The 26,476-nt window shown below is 42.7% G+C and overlaps 1 protein-coding gene across 7 annotated transcripts in view; it reads left to right on the top strand.

Annotated features, from left to right (window-relative positions):
* TMCC1 (transmembrane and coiled-coil domain family 1) overlaps window positions 1-26,476 on the top strand; it is a 198,376-nt gene that overhangs the window by 147,128 nt on the left and 24,772 nt on the right. The window contains exon 1 of one of the 7 annotated variants that reach the window (XM_067303563.1): window positions 22,100-22,198. The exons of the other annotated variants lie outside the window; for them this stretch is intronic. Within the exon in view, the coding sequence (XP_067159664.1) occupies window positions 22,196-22,198 (3 nt within the window). The 5' untranslated portion in view covers window positions 22,100-22,195. Of the gene's footprint in view, window positions 1-22,099; window positions 22,199-26,476 lie in introns of those variants that run through there. 7 annotated transcript variants of the gene reach the window in all.

Here is a 26,476-nt window from a genome sequence, read left to right as displayed (position 1 = left end):
CGTTAATGCTGTTGTAGGTGTTTTTAACTAAAGAAGCTCTTGTGTTCGGTCATGTGGACAGACTAGTTTGTAAGCCCTTTTCTGCTGATGTGATCAGCTGCATCCGTATTGTTTGCTGAGTTATCGGTATAATTCACCCTGCAGTCTCCACGCTCGTGGAGCTGGGATCAGGTTCTTGCTGACAGCTGTATTGGGTTGGATTACCGGAGAGATCACGTACCCTGGCGGGGTCAGGGAGCTTGGCTTTCTGCGCTGGTGCAGGGGCAGCCCCTCGGCTACGTGCTCCTTCTTGTAGGCCCCGGCTGCTTGGTTTTTGTAGGAAACATGCTCATCCTTCTGGTACAGAACAGAAAAGGCAAAGTTGGTTAGAGAGCCTGGGGGAAAACAGTGAGAAAAGCTGGAGATGAAAGTACCAGCTCATTCACACGCATGTAGTCTATGTGTAGAAACCAAGAAGCTCTCACCAATCTGGAGTATGATGAACCGTTAGTTAAATTTGTGCAGCTTTATAGTACCAATGCTTTATTTAGCAAGCTCGCATTTTGCTGACTGGTGCATTAAACCTGCTTGTTCAAGCTGTCATGTAGTTTCTAGCTATCATCTCTGATTTTTCTGTTTCGGGTCATATTTCATCTAATGGTCTTTCTTTCTTTCTTTCTTTCTTTCTTTTTTTTCTTGAGCATTTCATGCATCATCCTGCTCTGACCTCCTCATGTCTAGGCCCTTCGTTATCAGGTTTCATTGGTAGCATCTGTTTCAAGATGTTGTTGTTTATTCAACCACCTAAAATGTGACCTTCCTCCCCCCCCCCTTTTTTTTATAGCACATAATTAACTGTTATAGCAAGGTAAAGGGAAATTTGACATTGTTTAACTTGAAAGTTTGGAGTGAAAAAGTATTAAAAATGTTAAGATTTGTTGAAGTGCATGTATAGGTACTCTGTATTCTGAAGGTTTTATAAGTTTGAATGGTTCAGTCTTACCAGTTGATGTAAGCACCTGATCCTGCCTCTGTGACCTTCTCCTCCACTGACAGGACGTCTCCCAGGTGGAAGTGCCATGCTGCATGCTTTGGGGAGAGGCCATGAGAGAGACCGCTTTCCCGTGTGTGGCTGGAGTAGTAGATTCTTGGCACTGGGAAGATGTAAAGGTGGCATTTAGCTATTACAGCAGCATTTGCCACCTCAGCAGTCACTTCCTGTCTCTGTTCTGTACAGCTGAAACATTGCCATACAATCGAATGTCAAAAATACTCCACAAGGAACTGGTCAGTACTGTCTTCTAATGTGATGTTAACATGCAAGTGCTGTTCTTCCGTTTTGTAAGACTGTTTCCTTCACAGTTAATGATGCTGTGTGTAGACATTAATTTTGCAAGACCAGTATAATTCACTATTGCTGAATGGCGATCTGATGGTTGAGTTCATTTGGCAGTAGATCCAACATTACGTATATTGAAGAATTTAAAATGCATCCTGAAAGTCATAGAATGACAGAATCATTGAGGTTGGGAGGGACCTCTGGAGAGGTCCAACCCCCCTGCTTAAAGCAGGGTCAGCTAGAGCAGGCTGCCCAGGACCATATCCAGTCAGGTTTTAAATACCTCCAAGGGTGGAGACTCTACAGCCTCTCTGGGCAACCTGTTCCAGTGTTTGATCACTCTTATAGTAAACAAGTTTTTTTATATGTTTAAACCAAATTTCCTGTATTTCACTTTCTGCCCATTGCTTCTTGTCCTTTCACTGAGTACCACTGAGAAAAGTCTGGCTCCATCTTTGCACCCTCCCATCAGATATTTATACACATGGATAAGATTCGCCTCCCCCTCTTCCGCTTTCTCTTCTCCAGGCTTAACAGTCCCAGCTCTCTTAACTGCTCCTCGTATGAGAGATGCTCCAGTCCTTTAGTCATCTTTGTGGCTCTTTGCTGGACTCGCTCCAAAAAGTCCGTGTCTCTCTCGTACTGGGGAGCTCAGCACTGGACACAGCACTCCAGATGTGTCTCACCAGTGCTGAATAGAGGAGAAGGATCACCTCTCTTGATCTGATAGTGACACTTCTCCTAATGCAGCCCAGGATGCTGCTGGCCTTCTTGGCCATGAGGGTGCATTGCTGGCTCGTGTTCAACTTGGTGTCCACCAGGACCCCCAGGTCCTTTTCTGCCAAGCTGCTCTCCAGCCAGCTGGCCTGCAGCATGTGTGGGTGCATGGGGCTATTCCTCCCCAGGTGGAGAACTTTGCACTTCCCTTTACTAAACTTCATGAGGTTCCTTTCTACCTATTTCTCCAGCCTGTTGAGGTCCCTCTGAATGACAGCACACTCATCTGGGGTATCAGCCACTCCTTCCAGTTTTGTATCATCTGCAGTCTTGATGAGGGTGCACTCTGTTCCGTTGTCCAGGTCATTAATGAAGAACCCCTGGGGTACTTCACTAGTGACTGGCCTCCAGCTGGATTTGGTGCCACTGATCACAACCCTCTGAGCCCAGTAGTTCAGCCAGTTTTTCATCCGCCTCACTGTCTGCTTATCTAGCCCATACTTCATCAGTTTGTCTATGAGGGTGTTATGTGAGGCAGTGATGAAAGCCTTACTAAAGGTAAACAACATCTACTGCTCTCCCTTTGTCCACCAAGCCAGTCATCTGATCGTAGAAGGCCATCAGGTTGGTCAGGTGTGATTTTCCTGTTGTAAATCCATGCTGACTACTCCCAGTCACCTTTTTGTCCTTGATATGTTTAGGAATGTTTTCCAAGAGAATTTGCTCCATCACCTTCCCTACAACCAAGCTGAGACTGACCAGCCTGTAGTTCCTCAGATCCTCATTCTTGCCCTTCTTGAAAATAGGGGTGACATTTGCTTTCTTCAGTAAGAAGTCAGTAATTTGCAGGCAGTCCTATTATTTATGTAGCATCCTTCTGACTTTTACTGGATTTAATGTATTCCTGGCCTCTATTATTCAGATTCTTCTTATGGTTATTTCTAGTTCTGTTAGATGATTCCATTAAGTGGCTGCAGTCATATATATGTCAGGCTTGGGAAATCACACGTTAGGGCAAGATCTGCAAGTGAGAAAGAGATTGTTATGGACCAGCAGAGTCCTTTCCGCAGCAGTTGGGTTTATGCGGTAAACGGCATCCTTCCCCTGCTGGTGCTGAATAAACTCTGAGTTACTGTTAGGGTAGGCTGCATGCTAGGGGAAGTTGTACTACACAAATTAAGATATGAATTTAGGAGTCAGTAGTGTGACACAATTTTCAGTGATAGTTTTTCTTTCTTCCCCTCCTTTCTAATCTGGGGGGGGGGGGGGAAACGCAACCTTTTCCCCCCTTTACCAGCAAAAGCCTAGAGGTTTTGTGTGATTTTGTTTGGTTTAATTTTCCAATGGTGCATTCTCATTCTTGTGGCTATTTTCAATCCCAATTGCTTACACTTCAGTGTTTTTAAAGCTCCTGGACAAGCACCCTTTCATACTTTGCTTTGGGTATAGCAGAGTTGTATATAAACCTCTTGTTGGCTCCCTGTTAAATCTATCAGAAAAACTGAAACAGTTTTTGGTGTGGCATGGTCCAACACCTTTTCCTTCTGTCTCTCCCTCCCTCTCTGGCCCACCTTTGAGTTGACGGCAAGTGGGGGACTGGGGCAGGAGCTGCGCTCTCCCAGATTTGTTATTTCTGTGTTGTGCAGGACACCTCTGGAGAGACGACCCTGTTGGCTTTTAAGCCTCTCTGGGATACAGATTGTGGCACTGCTTAGTCTTTTAGTTTGGGTTTCTAAAATACTTTTTGCTTAGTCACCAGGGTAATGTAATCTTGCATCTCCTTGTGCAGTACAACCCTGTTTTAAGACCTCTTTCACTTTTTAATTTGTATAGTGACAGTCAGAAACTCTAGCTGCTCCAGCCTTTCCTTTCACCTTATTTTTTTCACAGAGTTTGACAAAGAAGTTAACTGTAACTACTGGAAGGTGCAGAGGAGGGAATTTCAGTAGGCAGTACAGCCTGGGGGATTTAGATGTCCTTTGATAATTACTGCCTGAATGTAGCAGTTGCAGTAAACAGCTACATTATAAAATGACCTGTGTTTGAATTGGCGGTGACTGCACAAACCTTCATGGTCCTTAATGATGATCTTACTCAGCCCTGATTTTGGCTGGCAGGTAGACAGAGAGCCTAATGAGACTCTCACACTTATTTAGCATTTGTTAGCAGTATTTTAAACATCAATGACATCTCTCCTTCTGTTTCCCCACTCCCTGTTCTCTCCCCTGAAGAATGTGAATGTTAATTGAAAAAATAATGCCAGCTAAATAGGTACAGTCTTATTGCTTTCTTTCCTTGCTTACATCAATGTAATGTTGATTGCAGTAGGGAAGTAAAACAGCAAGAAAGCAGAGAGCCAGCAACCCCCCCGGGAATGGCTGACAACCCTGCCCCTAGACACACGTCCTTGTTAACGGAAAGTTTCTCACCCAGCAGTCACGCCGATGGGGAAGGACGAGTTGGGTTGGCCTCTCTAGCCGTGTCTCATATGGGGCAGTCTGCACAATGAGGTCCCCTATTGTCGGGTTGTCGCCCGTGCATAGCGCAGCACAACACCGTTAGCCAACGGGCGAGAATGAGAAGTGCAAGGTGGAAGGGAGCTAGAGGAAGGAAATGGCGAGGGGCTGCCGTCAAACACTGTTCAGCCTGGGGCCACAAAGAGAGAGACGAGGTATGTCTGTCCAAGCTGTTTGTGTGTCTGGTACGCATTATTAGACTACTGTGTCTGCATCTTAGGTTATGCTTTCTTCAGACCACCTTCATATGAGCTACTGAGACTTTTAAGAGTTTCCAACACTGTTTCATATCTGGAGTACGTTGCGCACTTGCTCTTTGGAGTATCATGCGTAATCGCTGTGCTGCTAGAATTCTTCTAGTATATATACTAGTTTGTAGTAAGCCCTGGACAACACTGGGACTGTTTTTCTAAAAGTGGAAAAATTGATAGCCAGAATCTAAAGGTGCTTGTGTCAACAAGACTAAGGGTTCTAAATGCACCTTTATAGGAATTACTGCAGGAGAGACAGTATCTGTAAGTAATCCAGCTACATGGAGACTTCTCTGGAGTAGGGACCAATATGACCGTGGAAGTGTTTTGCTTGTCGTCCTACCTCCAATGTGCAGGAACCATGGGCAATGATGAAAAAGTTCATGGAAAGGAAATATTTTGATCTGTTTTAGATTGTTACTGTCCTTCGGTCCTGTAGTTGTGGACTTTAATTAAGTGGGAACTTCAATATCACTTCTGAAATTTTGAACAAGTTCCCTCTGATGCTAATGATGAAGTTGTGTGGTTTTTGTTTTGGAGGCTTTGGGTTCTAGGAAAAAAAATTTTCTTCAGCTGCTGCTCCTGCAACCTTACCCTCAGATCATGATAGTGCTCACATAACTGTGTAATCTGAATCTTGAATTTAGCTCATGTTGACATACAATATCAACATAGTTTGTTTCACTCACCCTTAGCTGCAGTAGCCTTTATAGCTCTAGAGAGGGTAAAATGGGTTTGAATCATGGAACTATTAGAAAGTTCTCTCAAAGAACACAAAAGGGTGGGTTTTTTTTTTTCTCCTTCCTACTTGACTGGTCCTCAGATCATTTCAGCAGTTTAAATATTAGTGTCCCCTATACATCTTTCATAACTTCAGCCTCAGCACAGACAAATCTTTTAAGATACTTGTTCCCATTGTTGGACTTCACCTTTTTTTGAAAACAGGAGTTTATTTAATGCTATAACCCACGGATCCAAAAGAATGAGAGAGTTTAGGGAAGAGAATTTTGATGGTAACATGGGTTTTAGGGAAGATGCAGAGTCCTTCGTGCCTTTATAGACTGAAAATGGTTATTGAGATAGGAGGGGAGTGGGAGCAAATACTTAAAATGAAGACGAACATAGCTGTTTCTCTTAGAGGACTGCAATAAAAGTAAATAACCATTTAGTGCTTCACATAGTATGCTCCAGTTAGTATGTAAAAGAGGGCAGGTTTTTGAAGCTTGTCTAAATAGAGATGAAATGCCAAGAAGATTTGAAAAGAAAAACTTCACGTGGTTCTCTAAAAGCCAAGGAGTGTGTGTAAAATGCAGGGACTGCGTTACCACAAAAACATTGCAATTTATGTGGCACTCTTTTAAGTTAAAATCATCTGTATATATTTTTTAATCTCACTGTGCACTGGCTACTATCTGTCACTGTCTAGACACGTTTCAGGTTACTGAGGATTACCAGTCTAGAATTTCTTTTGCTTCCTTCTGAGTAAACCTGATTTCTAGATTAAACCACTGCTCTGTTCCAGGAGGTAATTACCTGACAGATTAAATAGCTTGTGTGTAGAGAACATCGCTGATGTCTTGGCAGCCTTGGTAATGTTTCAGCCACAGACTTGCTGCACAGTGTTTTAAAGTACTGTAAACCTCTTATTTCTATTAATTTCAGTCCTGAATAATTAGCAAATAGTATTTATATCACATTTTGTAAACAGGGCAGTAAATTGCATTAGATTTTATTCATTATGCCATGGAAAAGCGACTCTTAATTTTCAAGTGGGCTCAGTGGATATTTTGACTGAAACTCCATCTGCCAGTGTAGAAATTAGTTCTATTTTTGACAACATGAGACACTCTTCTGCAATTATGCAGCAGAGTTGCTTCTGAGAGAGTATTTTCCTGCACCACTTTTTACTGTCTCCTGGGTGAGGTTTGTGTGCGATCTTCCATGTATACTCCTTGTTATCTTACAACAAAGTCGAGCTATCCTCAGCTAAATCAAAGGAGAGTTTTCATTAAAAACCTGTGAAAACAGTCCAATCAAGAAGCAGAAAGCAACTAGGTACTTTCAGAAAAGTTTTATCGTCTACTTTGAGGGGGCAGTTTTGAACAAGGAGAGCAGTTAAGCAATTAGAGTTGGTATGATGGGAAGACAGGATGCAGTTCTGTTCTTTGGTATATTACTGTTTTGTTTTATAATCTTTCATGAGATGGATGCCTAAGTTTACACAGCTGGAAAATGGAGATAATGCATCTGATGAAAATTGCTGTGTAAATTCAGCTGTTGTCCTCTTTTGACTCCCAAACATCAGTCAAAATTAACTAGGTTAATGAAAAATATTCTACTTTAACTGTTTACCAGGATAATTTTTGCTGAAAAATGAGGCGAGTGACTCAGGAAGCAGTTGTGAGCGAGATGATGTCAAGGAGCAGAGATGACAGTCTCTTCGGCTGGCATAGATGCTGCCTGGAGAGAATGTGCATCCATTGGCTGAGGAAGACGCTGTCTTCACCATTTAGTTTCTAAGCTATTGATTAAAAATAATGGAAGTTTAAGAATTTCTCTGTGAGCTAATTCCCATATTAGCAAATTTGCTTTAGTGCCAACTCAACTTTTTTTCTTGTTCATAGCATTGCCGTGTAGCCACAAAACCTTCTGGAGCAGTGTATGCTGAAAGCATTTGTGTGCATATACAGCAATCGTGGACTCGAGTGGGGTTTTAGAAGTGCTCTTCAACAAGGTGCCAGTAAGCAATGGCTCTGCAATGGCCCAAGCAGGCCTGTGTTGTCCTGGCATGTCTCTGTGCTGCTGCTTAACCAGCTGTTTGGATAAATGACCTTATCTATGTGGTCTTGTTGTGACCCATGTGGTCAGTAATACCAGATGCCGTGCAGAGCCTATAAGGTAAAGTGAGAGTAAGAATGAATTACCGTGTATTAGAAACGATGCATTATTTCAGTAAGCCCTAGAAATGTACCAACATGAGTTAGATCAAAGCTTCCTTAATTCATTGTGACCAATTCTTAGAACATGCTTTCAACTGACCCAAACTGAGACATCTGGAGTTTTCTAATTAAAAAAAAAGGGGGGAGGGGCACGAGGAAGGACTTGCTTTCCAAATATTCATCAGTATAAAACTTAAACCGGTGTGAGAGAAAGGAATAACATGATAATTTTGGAGTATTATAGAAAGATCAACAATCTTACCATTATTGTAGCTTCTGCAAAAATTCAGACTCTCAGTATAGATTTAGAGCAAGCTTGTCCTTAAAACTACCTGTACAATCACTGAGCAATGGGCTGGGGCAAGAGTCCCTGAAGAAATTCGCCTCAGTTGTTGATCTACTGGCAGGGACTGCTAATAAAACAAAAGTTGTGCTTACTGGCTAAACTTGAAGTGTGTCTTTTATTTCCCAAAGCTGTAAACCCAAGAGAGGTAACAATTAAATCAGAAAACCAAGCTTGTGTTTTAACATTGAGGGGAGGGGAAGGAAAAAGAAGACACTTGTGTTTTCAAGCCCGTCTTTTGTTGTCAATTTGTCTTAATATTTCTGCAGTTCATGCACCTATTAATATTTTATTTTTGTTTCAGGTCATTTTTCTCTCTTTAAACAAGTGCCGTTGCTAATGTTGCTATTTAGCAGGACTGCTCAGCAAAAGCAGAAATCAAGTCGGTGGGAATAATTAGCGGATTGGCATCTGAGGCTGAATCCTATATGCCACACTCAGAACAGGTTGTAATAGAGCAGAACTTCCACTAAAATAGGGGTGTCATAAATTTGTCAGACTGCTACAAAGCAGACAATTATTACAAATCCGAAGAACATCCTAACGTAGATCATCGGTGTTTGTGACCTGAAAAATTACAAGAGAAATATACGGCATGTTATCTTTTAGATTTGATATCCACCTCTGCTGTCCTTGACTGAATATAGTGCAGACAACCAAGTTGATTAGCAATTAACAGAACATAATCCTTGTGAAAACATGTCTGGTGAATAAATTAACATCTCTTAAGAATAACTTTCTTTTTTTAGGGTAAATCTGTTTTGAATAGATTGTTTGGGAACATGGCTATCTTATCACATAGCAGTAAGCTCTGAAAGAACTTCTCTTATTTCTCCTTCTCCAGAAGAATAAATTTCCTCACCACATAACAGTCTCCCAAAACATACAGGTTGTGCTTAGTATGCTAATTCAGGGGAGAAAAGCCTTGTCGTGATATGTTTTCCCCAAGGGGCTTATTCACACCCTTGTCGGAAGTCTTTGGGGTGTTCTCTGCCCGTGGTGCCTTGTGGAAATACCCTTGGCTGAGGAGGACGAGAGAGGGGATCTTTCCAGGCTACATGCTTTTCAGAAGTACTTTAGCTTTTGTCCGGCTGCAGAAGGACTAAGACCAAATGTGTCGGGTATTTTAGCGGTGTTTCCAATCAGTCAGGTCCTTCCGCTTTTCTCTGATCACGCTAACTGTAATAGGAAATCTTAAAAAAAAATTTGCAAGTTGCAGCAAGGAAGTGATAGGTGTTTCTTTTGTGCCATCTGGGACCGTATAATTCACAAGGCTTCCACGCTGTCTTCAGCAACGCAGGTTTTGAATCTGTTTGCGTTTAGCTTCTTAACTTGTAATAGGAATCTGTGAAGACGCTCATGTTGCAGGCTGCAGGGGACGACACTGTGAGGTTACAGCTGGCCACGAGTTGTGGAAGAAATGCAGAGTGTCATTCAACCTCACTGTCTTGTGCTTAAAGAAAATATGAGCTGTTTTCAGCACTACATTTTTTTCCAAATCATTTTCAGCTAGACAGAAAATATTCTCCCCTTTGGTTTTATTATTTTTCAGAGAACAAGAAGCTCACTTCAGATGTGCTCCTGGTGGGGGTCAGTGCCGGAGTATTTTTAGCAGACGGTAACTCTTCGGCAGCGCGTTCATGTGATGGGGGAGTTGCTGTAGCGCGCTCAGACGTGCATTGGGGCTGCTGCCAGCACACCCAGGGTACCAGTGCTCCGTGTCGCAAGCGCCCGCGTTGCGCGGTCGGGACTCGGCTCGGCGCTGGAGCGGGGCTCTGCTGGCGGCGCCCTGCGAGCGGCATGCTCGGCCAGCGCGGCGGCGCCGGGCCGGGCTGCCGGCATGGAGGGCTCGCTGCCTGTCTCCGAAACAGTATGTCACAGCGCTTTTCTCCTTCTCGAATGCTGGCGGTATTGCAGTAGTGCATGTGGCTAGTTTGCTGGGGAGAGACGTGAATAATCAGCAAATGCCTCGGCTCCGCGTTTTTGTTAGTTGCTGCTGCTAGCGCTTGCTTTTGAAAACTCGGTTTCCCCAGTGCTACCTATTGCGACACTGTAGGAATGAAATCATGTAACTTCAGCCCTTCTCTTGAGGCTGTATCAGGTTTCTTCACCTGCTGTTGATCTGTAGTAAGCGATGTTTATTGCCCGGCTTGGGCTCAGTGTTAAAATACGGAAAACTGGTTGCACTACTGACATGCTGTTTATCTTTTAAATATTTGTTCTGTTCTTACTGTGCGGGTAACTCTTTTATGTTGGGAGATTCCCTGTGTATGTAACAAAGCTGCATGTTGAATAATGTAGCGATTGGACAAGATTTTTAATATGAGAAGTCCATGTCTTTTGGGCTTATAGTTAGAGCTTTTCCAGTAATGGAAAGTGAATTCTTCCTGGGGACTTTGAGGTCAGGCTTCCTCGTGGTGGTGGTAGCCCTTGACCAAGTGTTCCTATTTGTCACTAACGGGGTAGAATAAGGAGAATTTGTCAGAGGTGTAGTGTACAGATTTAGTGAATAGCAAGTGCAGAGGAAATGCATCTGATGATGTATGATGGCTGACATCAACTTTTCATGTTACGTAAAATCTCTCTACCACTAAATGATTGTGTTTTATCAGATAATTAAGGTAACTTATTTCTGAACCCCGCAGCAGTAATAATAATAGTGAATCCCATAGCAGTTCTCCTCCCTCAGGTAGAAGAAATTTCATAAATCTTCAGGTTGCTGGCAGCATCAGCACTTTTTACCTCCCCATTTATGTTGTGGCACTGTATCCTGTAACCGTGTAAGGATTTTTCTGCACAAAGTGGAAACCAAGTTCGTTCTGTGTGTTATGCTTAATCTTCTGAATGAAGGCTTTGTCTGAGACAGGTTCTGTTGTGCTTTGCTTTGCGATCCGCTTCTTGGCGGGGCGGGGGCCTAGCGCTGGCCGCTTGCGCCGGAGGTTATGGCAGGTCACCGCGGCTGCACGCGGCTCCGGCTTCAGCTGCAGCCTGTATCAGGGAGGCTGGAGGGGGAGTGGTTGGGAATCAAAGGCGCTCCATAGGAATGGAAACGGGAGAATGACATACTGTATTTGGCCTGCATACGCTCGCTCCCAGAGGACAGAGCTGCATTGTTGGGACAAAGAAAAGTGAAAATATCAAAAGCATTTAAACTATTTTCTTTTTATTTGGGGAGCTTTTTTCTTTCATGGAGCTCTGATAAGTTGCCAGACCAGAATGCAGAGCCACTTAGAAAATTTAAAGGTGAGCTGAAAGTGGAAAGAAAGTCCTGGCTTGTCAGGTTTTTGCTTTTTGCAACTTACAGGGAAGAGTTTTTATATTTTTATATGAGACAGATTATCAAAGCTAGGCTAAGATGCCTGGAGAACTAGTACAAAAGATAAGTGACAGCTGAACTATTAAAAGGAGAAATTATTTTTAGTCAGTCTGTTTTCAGCTTTTTTTGTGATACATATTCAATTTCAATGAGTAATACTTTGGGTTTTAAAAATTCAGCTTTCTTGTGTCTTCGGTTTAGTTGCAAGTATGTGTATCTTCAATATTTCTGCAACAAAAATGGAAAAGATCAGATTTTCTGATGTTTGTATTCTTACAATTTAAATGTGGGTTAAAGGAAAAAATTTGTGTGGTGGAAAGGACATGTTATGTGAGTTCTTTCATGAATTGTGAATGAAAAATGGCACAGGGCTACATTTAAAAAAAAACTTTTTGTGGATCATCTATAAGGAGGAATTACATATTTGTTGTTGAAAGCAATTTTGAGTTGTGGGATTTTTTTTTTTCTAGAACAGACTAGTGTTTGCCTCTTTTTCATACTACTTTGATGTTCCAGTTTCAGCAAGGCCACCAAGATGTTTCAGCCCAGGACAGGGGTTTATTGTTCAATAGGATTTGTCATTGCTATTCAAAATACTGCAGCTTCCTCACATTGACCCAAGCTATTAAATTAGCAGGATATTGTCAATTGGAAGCTTCATTATTATCCTTGACTCTGAGAAAATAGCTGTTAAATAATCAGGGCAAACAGCAGTTCATTTTTTACAGTATGAGGGTCACATCCTGAGCAATTTATTAATTGCTAGTCTGATTTCCCTGTACTATGAAACGGTCTTAGGATATGGTCATAACCCAAATGAAAGTGAAATCTTCTTAAAGAATTGTTTCAAAATGAGAGGGCAGCAGAGGAAGACCGTTGCAGAGCAGTAGAGAAGCCCAGGTAAGCCCACCTGCTCAAGGTGGGGGGTGAAATTTGGGAGCAAAGAACTGACATGAATCCAGAGGATAGTGTCAGGAGCATGTGGCCACCGTGTCAGGAGGTAAAACAATGCCTCCTGGGAGGGACCGGGATGTCGGCAGCAGAAGAGTTTGGGGCGTTAGTGTGAGCTCTGCTTCCCAGAGGCTGGTTGCCAGGCTGGGGACACGCACTGAGGATGCTCAGGACCGGGGCTGAGCACAGGGGCAGAAACGTGCGGAAGAGCGGCGGGGAAGTGGTGCACAGACCAAGTGTTCAGACGAGGCAAAGCTGAGCTGAGGATGGTCTCTCGATGAGGAAATGACGCAGTAGGTTCAAGGGATGTTTGCCATGATTTTTGACTGTAAGAGTGAAGGTAAAGGTGCTATCTGTCAAGGCCGACACTAGATGAGAGAGCTTCTGGAAGAAGAGTGTTGTCTAAAAGGGCAGACCTAGAAGCAACACGTTCTTCAGGTGGCCAAGTGCATAAAGCAACACCAAAGTCAGTACTGGCAATGGAAGTAATGTGGGATTCAAACCAGTGAAAAAAGGTTAAAAGTGGTATCTTGCTGAGTAGTTCATAGTTTTAAAAGTTTAATCGCATAGATTAAAGTTAGAAATGCAAAAGCTAATGCTTCCTGCTTTATCAAGAACTCGATTACAAAGATATCCTCAATTTAGCAGTTTCTTTTTTGTCAATAATGCATCTACTTTGGATTTAAAGTCATGTACGCTATAACCTGTAGAACAGTATTTGGAAGGAAGGAGATGCTAATTTGGGGAAGCGTGATGGAGAAGACAAAAATAACCTGAAAAAAAATCAAACAAAAATGTTAGTTTCTGTGATAGCCAATTGCCTTTATAGGCTGTGGGAAGGGATAGAATTTCCTGCTATCTCGCAGTGAATTGGGCTTGAACACATCTTGAGAACATTTGATTATTACGTGGCTTTCTGCCCATATACTATGGGCTAGTATGATGTAATTTCATAAACTTCTGGATAGGATCACAGTGAGCAAAGTTTATCAGAGCTTGTGACTTTTGGAATTTATTGATCAATGAAGTCTTTCAAATTATTATTTTATTTTTTTAAGAAAAGAATAAATAGGATTGTTGTGTGCCAGTCACCGACTTCGGCAGCCTCTTTCACATTGTGAACCCTGAGTGCACAAAGAAACTGAATCCGTAGTTTGTTCAGGACTTGCTCTGAGACTTGCAAGAGCAACAACATTTTCTTTTGTCTGAATTCCTCCATGTAATCAGTGTCCCTGTTCATAGCCTTCCTTCACATCTTGGTTTTGTGCTCTGGCATAATGGAGCCTTCTCCGTGCTGTATCGTGTCAAGTCTATGGCTCACGGGGAATCTGCTTTCCTCTGCGCCCACTCTGCTGTGACATTCTTAGTTCTGACTACGTATCTTAATCAAGAGTTTACTTCATAAATCGTATTATGCGAATCTGGCAGATGGGCTTGCTGAATTTTGTGTGCTGATATCAGTGAGTTTCATTAGCTTTTCTGCTGTTAGGATTTTTGTAGAAGTTTTGAAAGTACCAAATATCTCAGTAGCTTCAGATTTTCAGTTATACGGTGAGTTTGGTCTACTTTCATGGCAGAAGAGCATTCAGAAGAGGTACCGCTTTCCCTAGGAATTACAGCTGTAAATGACCATGGGCCTGAAGCTCCTTTAGAAATCATGAAATGTGCTCTGAGATTATTTTTTGCTTCCGAGCTGGGAGGAGAGCTACCAAATTCGACATACCCAGGCCATTTTAATGAATGTAGGACCTCAGACATATTCCTGAGTATCCTGATGGGCTGAGGTAGCCCATCCTGCCAGGTGCTTGTAAAGCTTGTTGCAAGCCAGGAACAAAACACATTGGCTCAAATCCCAGTCTGCAGACCGGGGTCCGGGCGACCGCACGCTGCCTCGTGTTTTCAGTGTCGTCACTAGCACGCGGCAGCTCAGGAGAGTGTCCAGGGTCTCTGCTGTGCTTGCAGGAGCGTCAGCCTGCCCCGTGGTGAAAGTTAAACCACCAAGAAATATACTGATGGTTTCCTTTTTTTTCTTTTCTAATAGGAGAAAAGTGTGAGAGGATGAGGTTTGCTAGTTTGAAAATCTAAACAATGTGATAACCAGAAATAATCAATTTGATAAATGGAAATCCAATAAAACTGAAAGCTGACAAGTGAAATTTTGTTAAAGGGAAATGAAAGTGAATTGAAATGCCTCTGCCTGCCTCCCTATCTTGTTCCTAGTAGTGCTAAGGCTAAAAGGTTTGGGGGGGCATCATCTGTATGGGTTAGCCGTGCGTTGGACACTGCGGTGCTTTGCACGCCAGAATGAAGGAACTGAGGAATGAAACCCCAAGCCTGCTTGGCAATTTTCCATTTCATAACTTGCAGTTTTTAGGTTGCAACTTCATTGGTAAACTTGATCCTTTGCACAGACTGGGCACTTTGCCTTGGCGGTGGCTTCTGCTGACCCACAGTAACATCACGCAGTGTGCTAAAGGCCAGCGAGCACGAGGCCACTCAGGGTGCAGGCACAGGGCTGGCGGGGGCGTGAGGTGGCAGGCGGCCATCCGGGGCGGGGGCGCGAGACTGACAGGGGCGGCTGTTTGGGGCAGGGGTGTGAGGTGGCAGGGTGGCTGTTGGGGTGGCCGTTGGGGCGGGGTGCGAGGCGGCCGTTGGGGCGGGGTGCGAGGTGGCTGGGTGCAAGGCGGCCGTTGGGGCGGGGTGCGAGGCGGCTAGGTGCGAGGCAGCTGTTGGGGCGGGGTGCGAGGGGGCCGTTGGGGCAGCCGTTGGGGCAGGATGTGGGGCGGCCGTTGGGGCAGGGTGCGAGGTGGCCATTGGGGCAGTGTGGGGCGGGGGCGCAACCCCAGCAGGGCTCCAGAAGCTTCCCTGCGGCCGGGCGTGGGGATGCTCGCTCCTGCGCTGGCCCCTGCGAGCATTGCCGGCCTGCGTGCTGCCGCCGCTCCGGGGAAGGCAAAGGTAACGCAGGGCCTCGGCTCTGCCGGCCGGGATTGTGCTTCAGAAAAGGGGTAGCGGGTGGCTGCGCTGATAGCAGCCCCTGCCCTAAGGGGGCTCTCGATAGCTGTTATCAGCCATTAGATCACAGCAGAGATTCAAACGAGTAGTTGAGCAGCCCGTAGCGTCAGGACAGCTGAAAATGTCTTTGTTCAGCCCTTATGCCCTTGTTGGAAGGGATCCTGGTCCTTTCCTTCCATCCTCGCTCCAAGGGTCTGTTTATCTCCTCTCTCCGACCACCCTGGCGTCTGCCTGGCGGCTGGAGGGGAAAGCACTCAAGTCCCAGCATGGCCCCTTCTTGCTGTAAGTTACATATCTGCCATGTTTTAACTTTGTTTGCTCCTTGCTGTCCCTCCTGGCTATATCCAGTACAGCCATGAAGGAAGAGCAGCCCATGAATCCCCCACTGCTCATCTGGGGTTTAGGTGCAGATGGTCATCCTAGATCTCTCCAACCAAGGCCAGTATCTGGAAAAATCAGGAGTGGAGACTGAGGGTTAGTGAACCTATCTTCCCCTTCCAGAGAGATGTCCCAGCTTGTCCCCATCCTGCCTTTGCTCAGAGAGCTGTAGCAGTAAGGGCAGCCACAGGGGAGGGATTCGTGCCAGCGTCAGCTGCGCCGGTCTGCATCACCGAGGGCTAATGTCCTCGGAGGTGCTTGAACCTCATCTGTGTTCATGGTGCTTGGCCAAGATCACCTCTGACCTTCCTTCCCATGGTACTCTGTTGCCCTTTATTATTTTTGTGCGCTTTCTAAGTTGAAGTACTGGGAGCCCACCAAAATACGTAGGATAATATGGAGGAAGTGTTTTGGATACGCTGGAAAGTGACACGAGGGGATCTGACTTTGGAAGAGCAGCTGCAGTAATGTCAGAGGGCTGACCCAGGTGGAGACCCTCTGGACCAGAGCCTGGCCAGCGCTGAACTAACGTGGCCCCAGCTCTCCAGATGTCTTTCTCAGGGGCACTGTTTGTCTTTCTACACAAGGGAGCTCAGGAATGCATTAACAGGCATGTTGGGGGGGCAGCAGGGGAACGCAGAGCCTGCAAGTAAGCAGGATCCAGCTATGCTGATAGCAGGATGGATGATCTGTTTCTTGTGAGGAGGAAAAAGAAAATAAACGAGTGCTTTCCGTTCAAAACCAGCAAACTTCTGACTTGATCTTATACCCCCAAACTAAAATTTTCTTTTGCACCAATACCTCCTTTAATGAATTGAATGCAGTTTTGCATGTAGTTTTGCATGTACATTTATGCGTGTCCTTTAGATTGAAGTCTTTAAAGTCCTGTTGTGTGTCTGAAAGTGGTGTTTCAGCAGCGCTAACAAATTTGTGTAAAGTGAGGTGTTGAACCATCACATGAACAGGTGGAATATACAGTTTTGGCAAGGACAGCAAAACCTTTTTACATCTCCACACTAGGTTATAAATATTGAGAAGCCCTTTTCTAAATGGTTGTCATAATTTTAAATGCACAGGCAAATCTGGTCATAGTAGCAATTTGGTAGGCGGCTACAAGAGTTCTCCCATCCTTCGTGTGGGAAAGTTGATTTGATGTAGCAGTGATGGGGATTCCTTGGAAAATGTCCTTAATGTTGATAGTCCCCTAAAGGATGATCCGACTGTTCATACACAAGTTTGCTAAGCTAGTTAATGGAGCCATCTACTGGCTAATTATAACTTTGACCATAGATTGGCATTTAGAAGTACTCTTTAGTTTTTGAATGCATCATTAGAACCTCTTTCTCAAGATTCAGAATATATGGTTGTGTGTGCTAAACTAGTTATAAAAAATGCAACCAAGACTCCCATGCTTCACATCAGCTCTACACTGTAAACTAGTCATGCTAGAAGAGATAATATTTGGACTAGCCTTCTCTCTCTTTTTTTTTTTTTTCTTAAGTGCTGGTAGAAACATTTTGAATACTTCTGGAAAGGTGTGTGTGAAAGGGAATGCTTGGGTTTTTTATGATCATTAGAACTGGAAGCTGCAAACAGTAACAAGGAAAGCAAGTCCTGCTTGGAGTATCTTTTGAGTGAAATCTATAGAAGGCAGACAGAGTCAAAACTAACTTTATCCCAGTGAATACGTACAGAGGAGGGGAACTCCATTTCTGTGCAGTGACTTTGAAGTCTAGGAGCTTAATGCATTATTTAACATTTATTTTCTAATTTAAAGTGCTTCTGATCCAAATGGTACCCCACACCATTATGTTATTACAGTTTTTATGATCACACATGGTTTTGTAATTTGTATTTGCTAGCAAGAAAGTTAAGGGGACTTCAGCCCTTGTCTCTGGGCAGTGAGCATGGGAACAGACTCAGCTTTCAGTTTGGGGGGTTATTATGGGTCAAGCCCAGACATCTGTGACTAGATCCTCTTGCAGCAGTGCAGAAATTTACTAATCACCGCATGATTAACCAGAAAGCATTATGCAAGATTTCTCATATCACTGAGATTATTGATCCTGCGAGTAACCGTGTTTGACTATTAACTCTTCATTGGCTATCTCAAGTTCTAGTCAATAAAGACAAATCTTGTGCCTTTAGCTTTCAGTAACCTGTGTTAATTTGAATGCTTAGTGGTAACAAGCCATTAAACTAAACACCTGTTTACTTACTTGCGCCAAATTTCTTAAATTAATTTACTGTGTAGACACTCTTACATCTTTTTAGTGTGCATTGGTAAGTTCAGATATAAATTTTTAGGAGTTTTGTAGAAATTTAGTGAAACTATCAATTTAAAGTAAACTATAATCAATTTCTCTATCTGGACAAAACTTAGAAGTGAACATTTAATTCTCTGAGAGCTCTTAAATATTTAATATTCCATATTGCTGAAACAGATGCAAAGATTCAAGTAGGTTTTCAAATAACATTCTTTTGAAACTCCATTTCTTCCTTCTACTGCTTGCCAAAGCCTGATTTCATGTTCTCCATCTGCACTGAGACACTGGAAGACATCAATACCTCCACAAGAGAGAGAGACTTCCTTGTTCAGCTTAAAGTGCTTATAAAATTGTCAGCAGCTAAATAAGGACACAAAACCTGGACTGAAATGGCTTATCAGATCATATTTTCGAAATTAGTTGTCATTACCTACTTGACAGGTAGATAGTAGACTTTGAGATCTTTAGGCTTACATGAAGGCTTATTGCTTTACCAACTATGAAGAGAAATAGTAGGTAGTATGCCCTATTTTAAACCATCACTGCAAACTCTTATTTTATCATTGTCTTGTGTCATTTCATACTGAAGATACCTCTTTTATTTGTCTGACAAATAAGTTCTTAAAGTCAGAGGTTTTGAAGGTGGTTGCGCTTTGCACTACAGCCCTCATGCTTTAAAAGCAGTAATAGTAGCTTTTAAAAAACTTAGGGAAAAAGATTTCCTGAATCATGAGAGAGAATACCCAGTTGTGGGTCCAAAAATTTTGTTGCATGCAACAAATGAGGTGTCTCTATCTTTCCTATTTTTATTTTCTCTCACCTATTTATCAAACTGATATTTGCAACAGATTAGCTAATATCCCTTTACCCCTTTGTGCAAGGAAAACTACACTAAGAAAACTAGGACCTGCAAGTAATCAATGATGCAGCCCCAATCAATAATAGCAGTAGTAGAGGCTGTAAGATAGGAAAACATTACTGTTCATCATCATATCACATAACACTTCCCAAACCAAGGTGAAACATTTTAGAGAGATGAGCCATGTGTGTAGTACAGCTTCCAAAGTTAATGATCCCATTTACCCGACTGAGAAAAGGCCACAGAACTCAACAGTCCTTCAGGAATGAGCCAGTCAAAATGGAAAAAGATGGCAATTTTTGATGATGGCTTCAAGTCCTATAACAATAATAATTTGTAGCATTGCTAAGAGGTGTAAGATAGTTTCTGAAGATCAGTGTTTCTGAGGAATACATGCTTCGAATGAGAAGTTAAACTGAATGAAGAGCTTCCTGTCTGTTGCTGTGTGTCTAAACAGTCTTTTGGAACTGAAGTGATTTGTAATGCATGGTAATGCGCATGTCTTGTACTCCTTGTATAAAAATACAGTAATTTTGGATTTGTCTGGGGGGATATCCTGGTTTAGTTAGAAGAAAGCTGAGCCTCTTATGTTTCAAGCAGATCAGTAGAATTATGAATTCTTTGGATTTAGCGAGAATGTTTTCTTTTTGAAGTCCTCAAAATGCGTTGACTTATGTTAAGCTTACTGTCCCAGCTGAAATCTGGCAATGTTCACCAGTTTTGGAGAGCTTTGTTTTTAGTGTGTGTGTGTGTGCTCCATTCTTAGTTGCAGACATGTGCCTCCTTGGCTGAACCCACAGAAAAGCCAAACCAGAAAATGCAAATTATTAATTGAAAACTGAGACAAAATTTGCAGTAATTTTACTATTTTACAACTACAAGAGAATAAGGCTAACATATGCACTGTACAGATCACACATATCTGGTAAACATTCATATGTTTTTTAGCCTAGGTAGGAATAAATATTGACACTGTACAATCACAATTTTAGCCAGGCACAAGAAGTAGATGATGGTGAAGAAACTGCGTTAACTTAAAAACCGATCGCTCCTGTGAGTATATCATTTAAGAAAATAAAAACCTAGCATATGCATCCATGCATAAGCTCCTGGAGGAAATATACTTATTTAAAAAACATTGGCTGCCTAGCAAGTCCTTTTGATTTCAAAAATCAATTGTTCCCTTGCTTCCCTCCTCCCTTCCTTCCCCTTACATACACACTTGTGTGCACAAACTTCTCTCTCTTCATTAGTAAGCATATATGTATGCACTCTGCTTTCCGCTCGCTAGTCTCCTTTCAGCCCTGCCTGCTGCTGCTGGTTAGTTAATTCTCTGGAACTTGCCATATATGAGGCAGTCATGTAGTCTTTCCCTGAGGACTGTGCTTCGTCTCCTGGTCAGCTTTCCTTCATCATCTGCATCTGTTTTTGCCCTATGTAATTGTTCACAGAATGGTTGAGGTTGGAAGGGACCTTTGGGATCGTGGGTCCAACCCCCCTTCTCGAGCAGGGTCACCTAGAGCAGGTTGCCCATGACCGTGTCCGGACAGAATCACAGAATCACAGAATCACAGAATCACTGAGGTTGGAAGGGACCTCTGGAGATCATCTAGTCCAACCCCCCTGCTCAAGCAGGGTCACCTAGAGCACATTGCACAGGATTGCATCCAGGCGCATTTTGAATATCTCCAGAGAAGGAGACTCCACCACCTCTCGGGGCAACCTGTTCCAGTGCTCTGTCACCCTCACAGTGAAGAAGTTTTTCCTCATGTTAAGATGGAAGTGTCTGTGTTTCAGTTTGTGCCCATTGCCTCGCGTCCTGTCGCTCGTCACCACTGAAAAGAGTCTGGCCCCATCCTCTCGACACCCTCCCTTCAGATACTTGTACACATTGATAAGATCTCCTCTCAGCCTTCTCTTCTCCAAGCTAAACAGGCCAAGCTCTCTCAGCCTTTCCTCATAAGAGAGATGCTCCAGTCCCCTAATCATCTTTGTGGCCCTTCGCTGGACTTGCTCCAGTAGTGCCACATCCCTCTTGTACTGGGGAGCCCAGAACTGGACGCAGTACTCCAGATGTGGCCACAGCTTTTGAATAACTCCATGGATGGAGACTCCACCACCTCTGCAGGCAAAATCTTGTGTAACTTAACTTTATTCGGGGACAGGAGGGCTCAAGCGGCATCATCAATGCTCACATTTAAAAGAGATCCTCTATTTGAAGTAATGTTCTTCAGACTAATGGAAGTGACATAGTGGCAGAAGCAGATTCCTCAGCTGGATTTCCACAATTAAAATTCAGAATTTGTGAGCTGTGTTCTTGTTAAAATGCCCCATTTGAGGACAATCACAGGTGAATTTTTTTCCCTGACATAACTCTAACTCAAAGTTTTCCCTTTTTATAACTACATTTTGAAGTGTGAAAAATTTCCTGACATGTAGAGAGACAGAAGTTGTATTGTTGGAATCTTTGTGTACCTGCAAGTTGATGAGTTTCTATTGGTCTAGCCTAATTTTTAGTAAGACTTGTCTTATGTATGCAGTTTTGCTTGAGTGTGTTTGTCCTGCACTTGCGTCTGTATATGGAGTTGAACGAGTCCATTACCTTTGAGAGTCTTCTGGCTTGTATAATGTTTGTGATTGGTTTTGTCTGCACTTCATGCAGAAGAACAGATCAAATGACTTTGGCATGAAGACTAGGTTGAGTCTGAAATTATTTTCTCTATTATATTGGGCCAGGTGATGTTTCTGGAAGTATACTCTAATATTTGTAACTTGATGTGCTGATACCAAGTACTCATATTCTACCACCTTGTTACTTGGTTCATACCACTCACTTGACTTTCCAGCTCTGCTCTCTCTTACCTGTCATCCTTCCTGTACAGAACCTGATGAAGAAGATTCAAAGCTGATCATGATTTTTACAAACCTTGCAGCTTTTCTGTAGCCAGAAAGAGAAAGTTAACAGGGCTTATACTCCAACTCATTCCTCTTTTATTGAAGTGCTGTGTGCAAACACTAGTTTGGCCTCTTAATAATCCTTCCTGAGTCACTAAGAAGGGGACCTGTACACATATAAAACCTATGTCTAAGCAAGTATTACAAAACCAGGAGCCTGATCAACTGATGACTGGCTTCAGTGCTGGATTTAAAAAAAAAAAAAAAGAGGCTGTGCATTTACTTTGCTGCAGATTACTGAGGCTTGCAGTTTGTTCTTGCAGAATGCAGAGCCCAGCCCCTGTTTCTCCAACTATTCCTTTTCTGTTTGATCAGAATGTAGCTTTGAATTAAATGGAATAAGCCAATTTCTTCAGCACAAGGTGCCTGAGCCATGGTAAGTTCTGATAAGGATACTGTTTTAGCACTAACATGCAGGTTTTCAGCATGTGCCTTTTTTTCCCCGCTTGCTTCCTGCTGTTTGTCAGTTGGACCTGAAACTCATGTGTCTTTACATGCAGTGCTCTCATAACTGAGCAATAAAAGTTTAGAAACCTGAACCATCAAGCTTTACAAACAGCAGCGTCCCAAGCTTGCTTTTAATTAGGACAAAGACAGTAATAAATTAGTAAACTGTGGATCTGATTTTCTCTTAAACTTACCCAAAGCATTGTGGGCTTCAAATCACTTGAAATCCTGCTTAGCACACCTAATACATCTGCAGTACAGACATTCCAGTTGCACTTTCCTCAAATGCTTGGCTTCAGATTGCTTTCAGCAATGAGTGGGTTAATCCTTTTTTTCCCCTCAACTCCCAATGTTTGTGGTTATCTGTGACCTGCAGCCGCATCATGTTTGTGCAGTTCCAGGAAGTCTCTCCAGATAAGCAAGTCCTCGTGGGAAGATGGTGGCGAAGGGCACGGGGTGGCACTGTGGGGGTAAGTGGTGCAGGCTCAGCTGCACAGTCGCCCAGGCCTGCATCTGTGCCCGAGCGGCACCCAGCGCTGCCTCCCGTGTGGGACAGTCCTGAGGTCTTCACTAGTTGTGTCTGGTGAAGACCTGGAGCCAGAGTTAAGAATGGCCTGCTATGGTGCTGGCCCAGTTCTCTTTTGTTAATTATATTCTGCCTCTTTAAACTTCTCTGCTACTTCTGGTTTTTTTTCTTCCCTATTACTGTTACTGTAACTTAATTTTCCCAGTTTTACAGAGGCGGAGTGTACTGTTAAATTGTTGCTATGATGAGCTGGCTAATGCTCGCTGCTTTTCCTATCAGTTAAGTGTGTACCTAGGGTGTTCTAGAAAGATATTTCACATACCTTAAATACTCTGGGTTGGGGAGAGTGAGAGGTGGAAGTCACCTTTTCTTCACAGTGTAAGCACCATTTTAGACAACAGCACAGCAAAGGTATGATCACAAATCAATTTTCAAATTTTCCACCAATTTCTCTCTTGCTTCATTATTTTTCATTGTTTAATTTTTGGCAACATTCAGATTTCACCAAATACGTGGATCTAGTCTCTAACTTATTTTTTTCCCTAAACTTCTTGGTTTCAAGTAGTCTTGGAAAGAGTTCTCTTCTTGTTACAGTGGTCATATGAGCATCTAATCTCCAGAAGTTTTTAAGCCGCATCAAAACTCATGTGCCTTCTTTTTTTGCATCCCTCCTACCTCCAGTTTCACTCTTACTAAGTAACTCAGGAAAGAAATGCAGCATTAAGCAAGTGAGCTCCCCTTCATTGCGTCTTCTTTGCTGCTAATGGAATTAGGACTCACTGCCTGGCGCTGAGGGAAGGAGCATGGACAGACCCTTTTGGAGCACACGAGCTGCACATGAGCTTGGACATTGAGTGCTTCCATCACCTTCCACCTTCTGCGTGAGCCCCTCTCTAACCTTCCCAATGATGTCTCTTGAGTTATTAGGCTTTTCTGTTCTTGGCTTGAACGCGTGGGAACATTTGTGTCCCCCCACATTAGTGAGAGGCTTGATCCAGTCATCTGGCTTCTGCTGCGGTAGTTAAATTACTGCAGGCCGTGTTCTTCCATGTGCATGGCTTATGGAGAGCCACGGCGAGGGAGGCAGCCTGGCCATCCGTAGGGAAGCGGTACAGAAATCACTGCTGCAGTGAGGCTTATGGATATTGGCTGCCAGGTTACAACTTGCCAGGACTGTTTGAATTATGTTTACAGGGAAGAAGAGCTGTTGGTGTTCATTTTAAGATGCTTCCATTTGTTTGTGGGTACTGAACTCTACTTTTAATAGTATTGAATGTCAATGCATTGTGACTGCCTTTGGGTAATCTAAGTAACAAAACTTAAAGAAGAAAACATGCATTCCTCTTCAATGAGGAATGAACCTGATCCCTCTTAATGGAGGTGATACTCAGCCTGGTAGGTTGATTTTTTTTTTTTTTTTACTGTTCTGTAAAGCTCATGGGGGCTCTCTGATTATGTTAAGTAGAATAATGAATGTCTTTTCATGTATTTTCACAGAATTGTTTATTGCTTTATAAGCTGAAATGATCTATCTGAATAGCAGTAGAATTCCTGTGAATCAGGCGTGGTTTTATCTGATGTAAATTATTTCCTGATTAAGGCTAATGACATTGTTTCTGCACAAAGAATTCCACCTCCTTTCCCATTCACCTCTGTTAGATGGGGTCCTCTGTCATTAACAGAAAAAAATCTATTAAAAATCTGGAGGTTTCTCAGTAGAGATACAGTTTCTCTGGAATGAAATCTGCACTAGGAATGTAAAATGGTTCCTTGAAAAAGTAAGTCATGACATTTCTTCTTAATTTCTTGTAGTTGCATGGGCTGGGGTTCAAAATCTACTACATGCTCCAAACTTGCACAACTAGAAGAGAAATGTTTTAGTCTTTGTATTTAGCCTGGACAGACTTTTTTTAGCTGAGATTTCTCACTGGACTCTTGCAACAAAGTGGATGCCTTTTGGCCTGGCTTTTACTTCTAGCTGGTCTGAAACACAGCTAAAGTTAAAAAAAATTTCTGGCAGACCAGTGTGGAATACAGTATTGTAAAACTCCTCTGTATGCTCTAGATGACTGGTTATTTTTAAAGATTTTGCAGATGTGGGATGGGATCCTGATTTGGTCAAGGTAAACAAGTAGTAAAGCCTCTTTTTTTAATGAAAAGCTTTCTTTACAACACCTCTGCTGTATTGAATTCTGTATGTCATTTAATAGAGCTGTGCTTCTAGTGATCAGAGATTCTCTATGTCTAATATTCCTAATAAGGTAAATCAATTTTTGGAGACTCTCTTACCATTTAAACTTCATTGACTGAGCACATCTGTAGAGAAATGGTAATATAAATGTCAATTGAATTAAGTTTCTTGTAATTTCTGTGTTTGCAATCATTTTCATGGCAGCCCATTGTGGTGTTGATTGTAATTGTTAATAAGATTAATGATGTTGATTTCATTTTCATTCAAGTTCTGTGCACATTTCTGCCCAGTTATTGCACTGCTGCTTCTTGGGATCTCTTTACCTAATGTGCGGACCTGCTGCACAAGGAATGGCTTTCAGGCAACTTCTCTTGCAGCAATGCATTGCAGAATGGGTTTAGGAGCAGACATTGCTGCTGCAGCAGCACTAGCACTTGTTGCTGCATGCTCATGCTAGGCAAAATGGTTGTAATCTCTCTGCTGCAGAACCTGGGTCTATACCGAAGACCTGTTCCACATATTACAGTTCAGTGGCTGTGTGCAGCCCAGTCCAAGAAAATTGCACCACATACTGGTTTGAATGCCAGCTTCTTTTTTCCTTTTCCTTCATCCTTTGCCCTTAATGTCCTTTATTCTCTGTTTCAGAATGAAGCCTGTATACTGACAATATGATCTTAGGTTGAAAGCTTCCTAACGTGACAGAAATGTCCACAAAACGCTTTTGTGGAAGAAATCTTTTAGTATCTCCACACCAACATAGTTTGTCTTCTGCATGAATCAGACTTTACTACTCTTTTCCCATGTCATGTTTTCATTTTCAATTCCTTTTCTGACTCCCCTACAATATACTTGCTCTTTCATTTTAACGCTTTTCCAGAAATGACATCTGAGATACCAGTAGGATAAGAGGGGATGCTTTTTAGATATTTTCCCTCTGATTCTGCATCCTACAGAGCACATTTTCAGGTTTTAATACCTCTTTCCTTCTGATGAAAATTAAATTTTGCTTTTGGGAATATTTTCCTCCACATTGCCCATGTTTTGAATCAGCCAAGAGTCTACTCCTCAGCTATATTATTGAAACTTATATTTTACAAATCACTGTTTCAGTGCAGAATTTCTTCACAGCAGAAGGGACTGGACTTTGCAAAGCAATATGAGGAAGTCAAAATTGTGAATATCTGTGCATTACTGCAAACTAAGAAAATATTTAAAAAGCCCAAACTACCAAACTCAACCACTATAACGTCTGTCAGAGTCTCTAAGAGTCATCTGGCCCAAAGGGCCGGCAAACATGCTGCATGACTAAAGCAGTAGGGAACTTTTAAAAGCCCATTTTATTTCTGATGTTTTTGGTGGTTCCTACAATTTTATCCTTGGGAGCACCTTGTATGGACAGGTATTCTGAATTAATGGTTCTGAAGATCTCAAGCTTAGATTGCATATAGCTCAGATTTGAGATAGTATATCTCTGTCCTAGGTGACTAATA

Source organism: Apteryx mantelli, chromosome 12, assembly GCF_036417845.1.
Source record: "Apteryx mantelli isolate bAptMan1 chromosome 12, bAptMan1.hap1, whole genome shotgun sequence".
In the NCBI taxonomy this organism is placed as follows: Eukaryota; Metazoa; Chordata; class Aves; order Apterygiformes; family Apterygidae; genus Apteryx; species Apteryx mantelli.
Note: the sequence above shows the minus strand (reverse complement) of the source record. Positions and strands in the feature narration are given on the sequence as shown.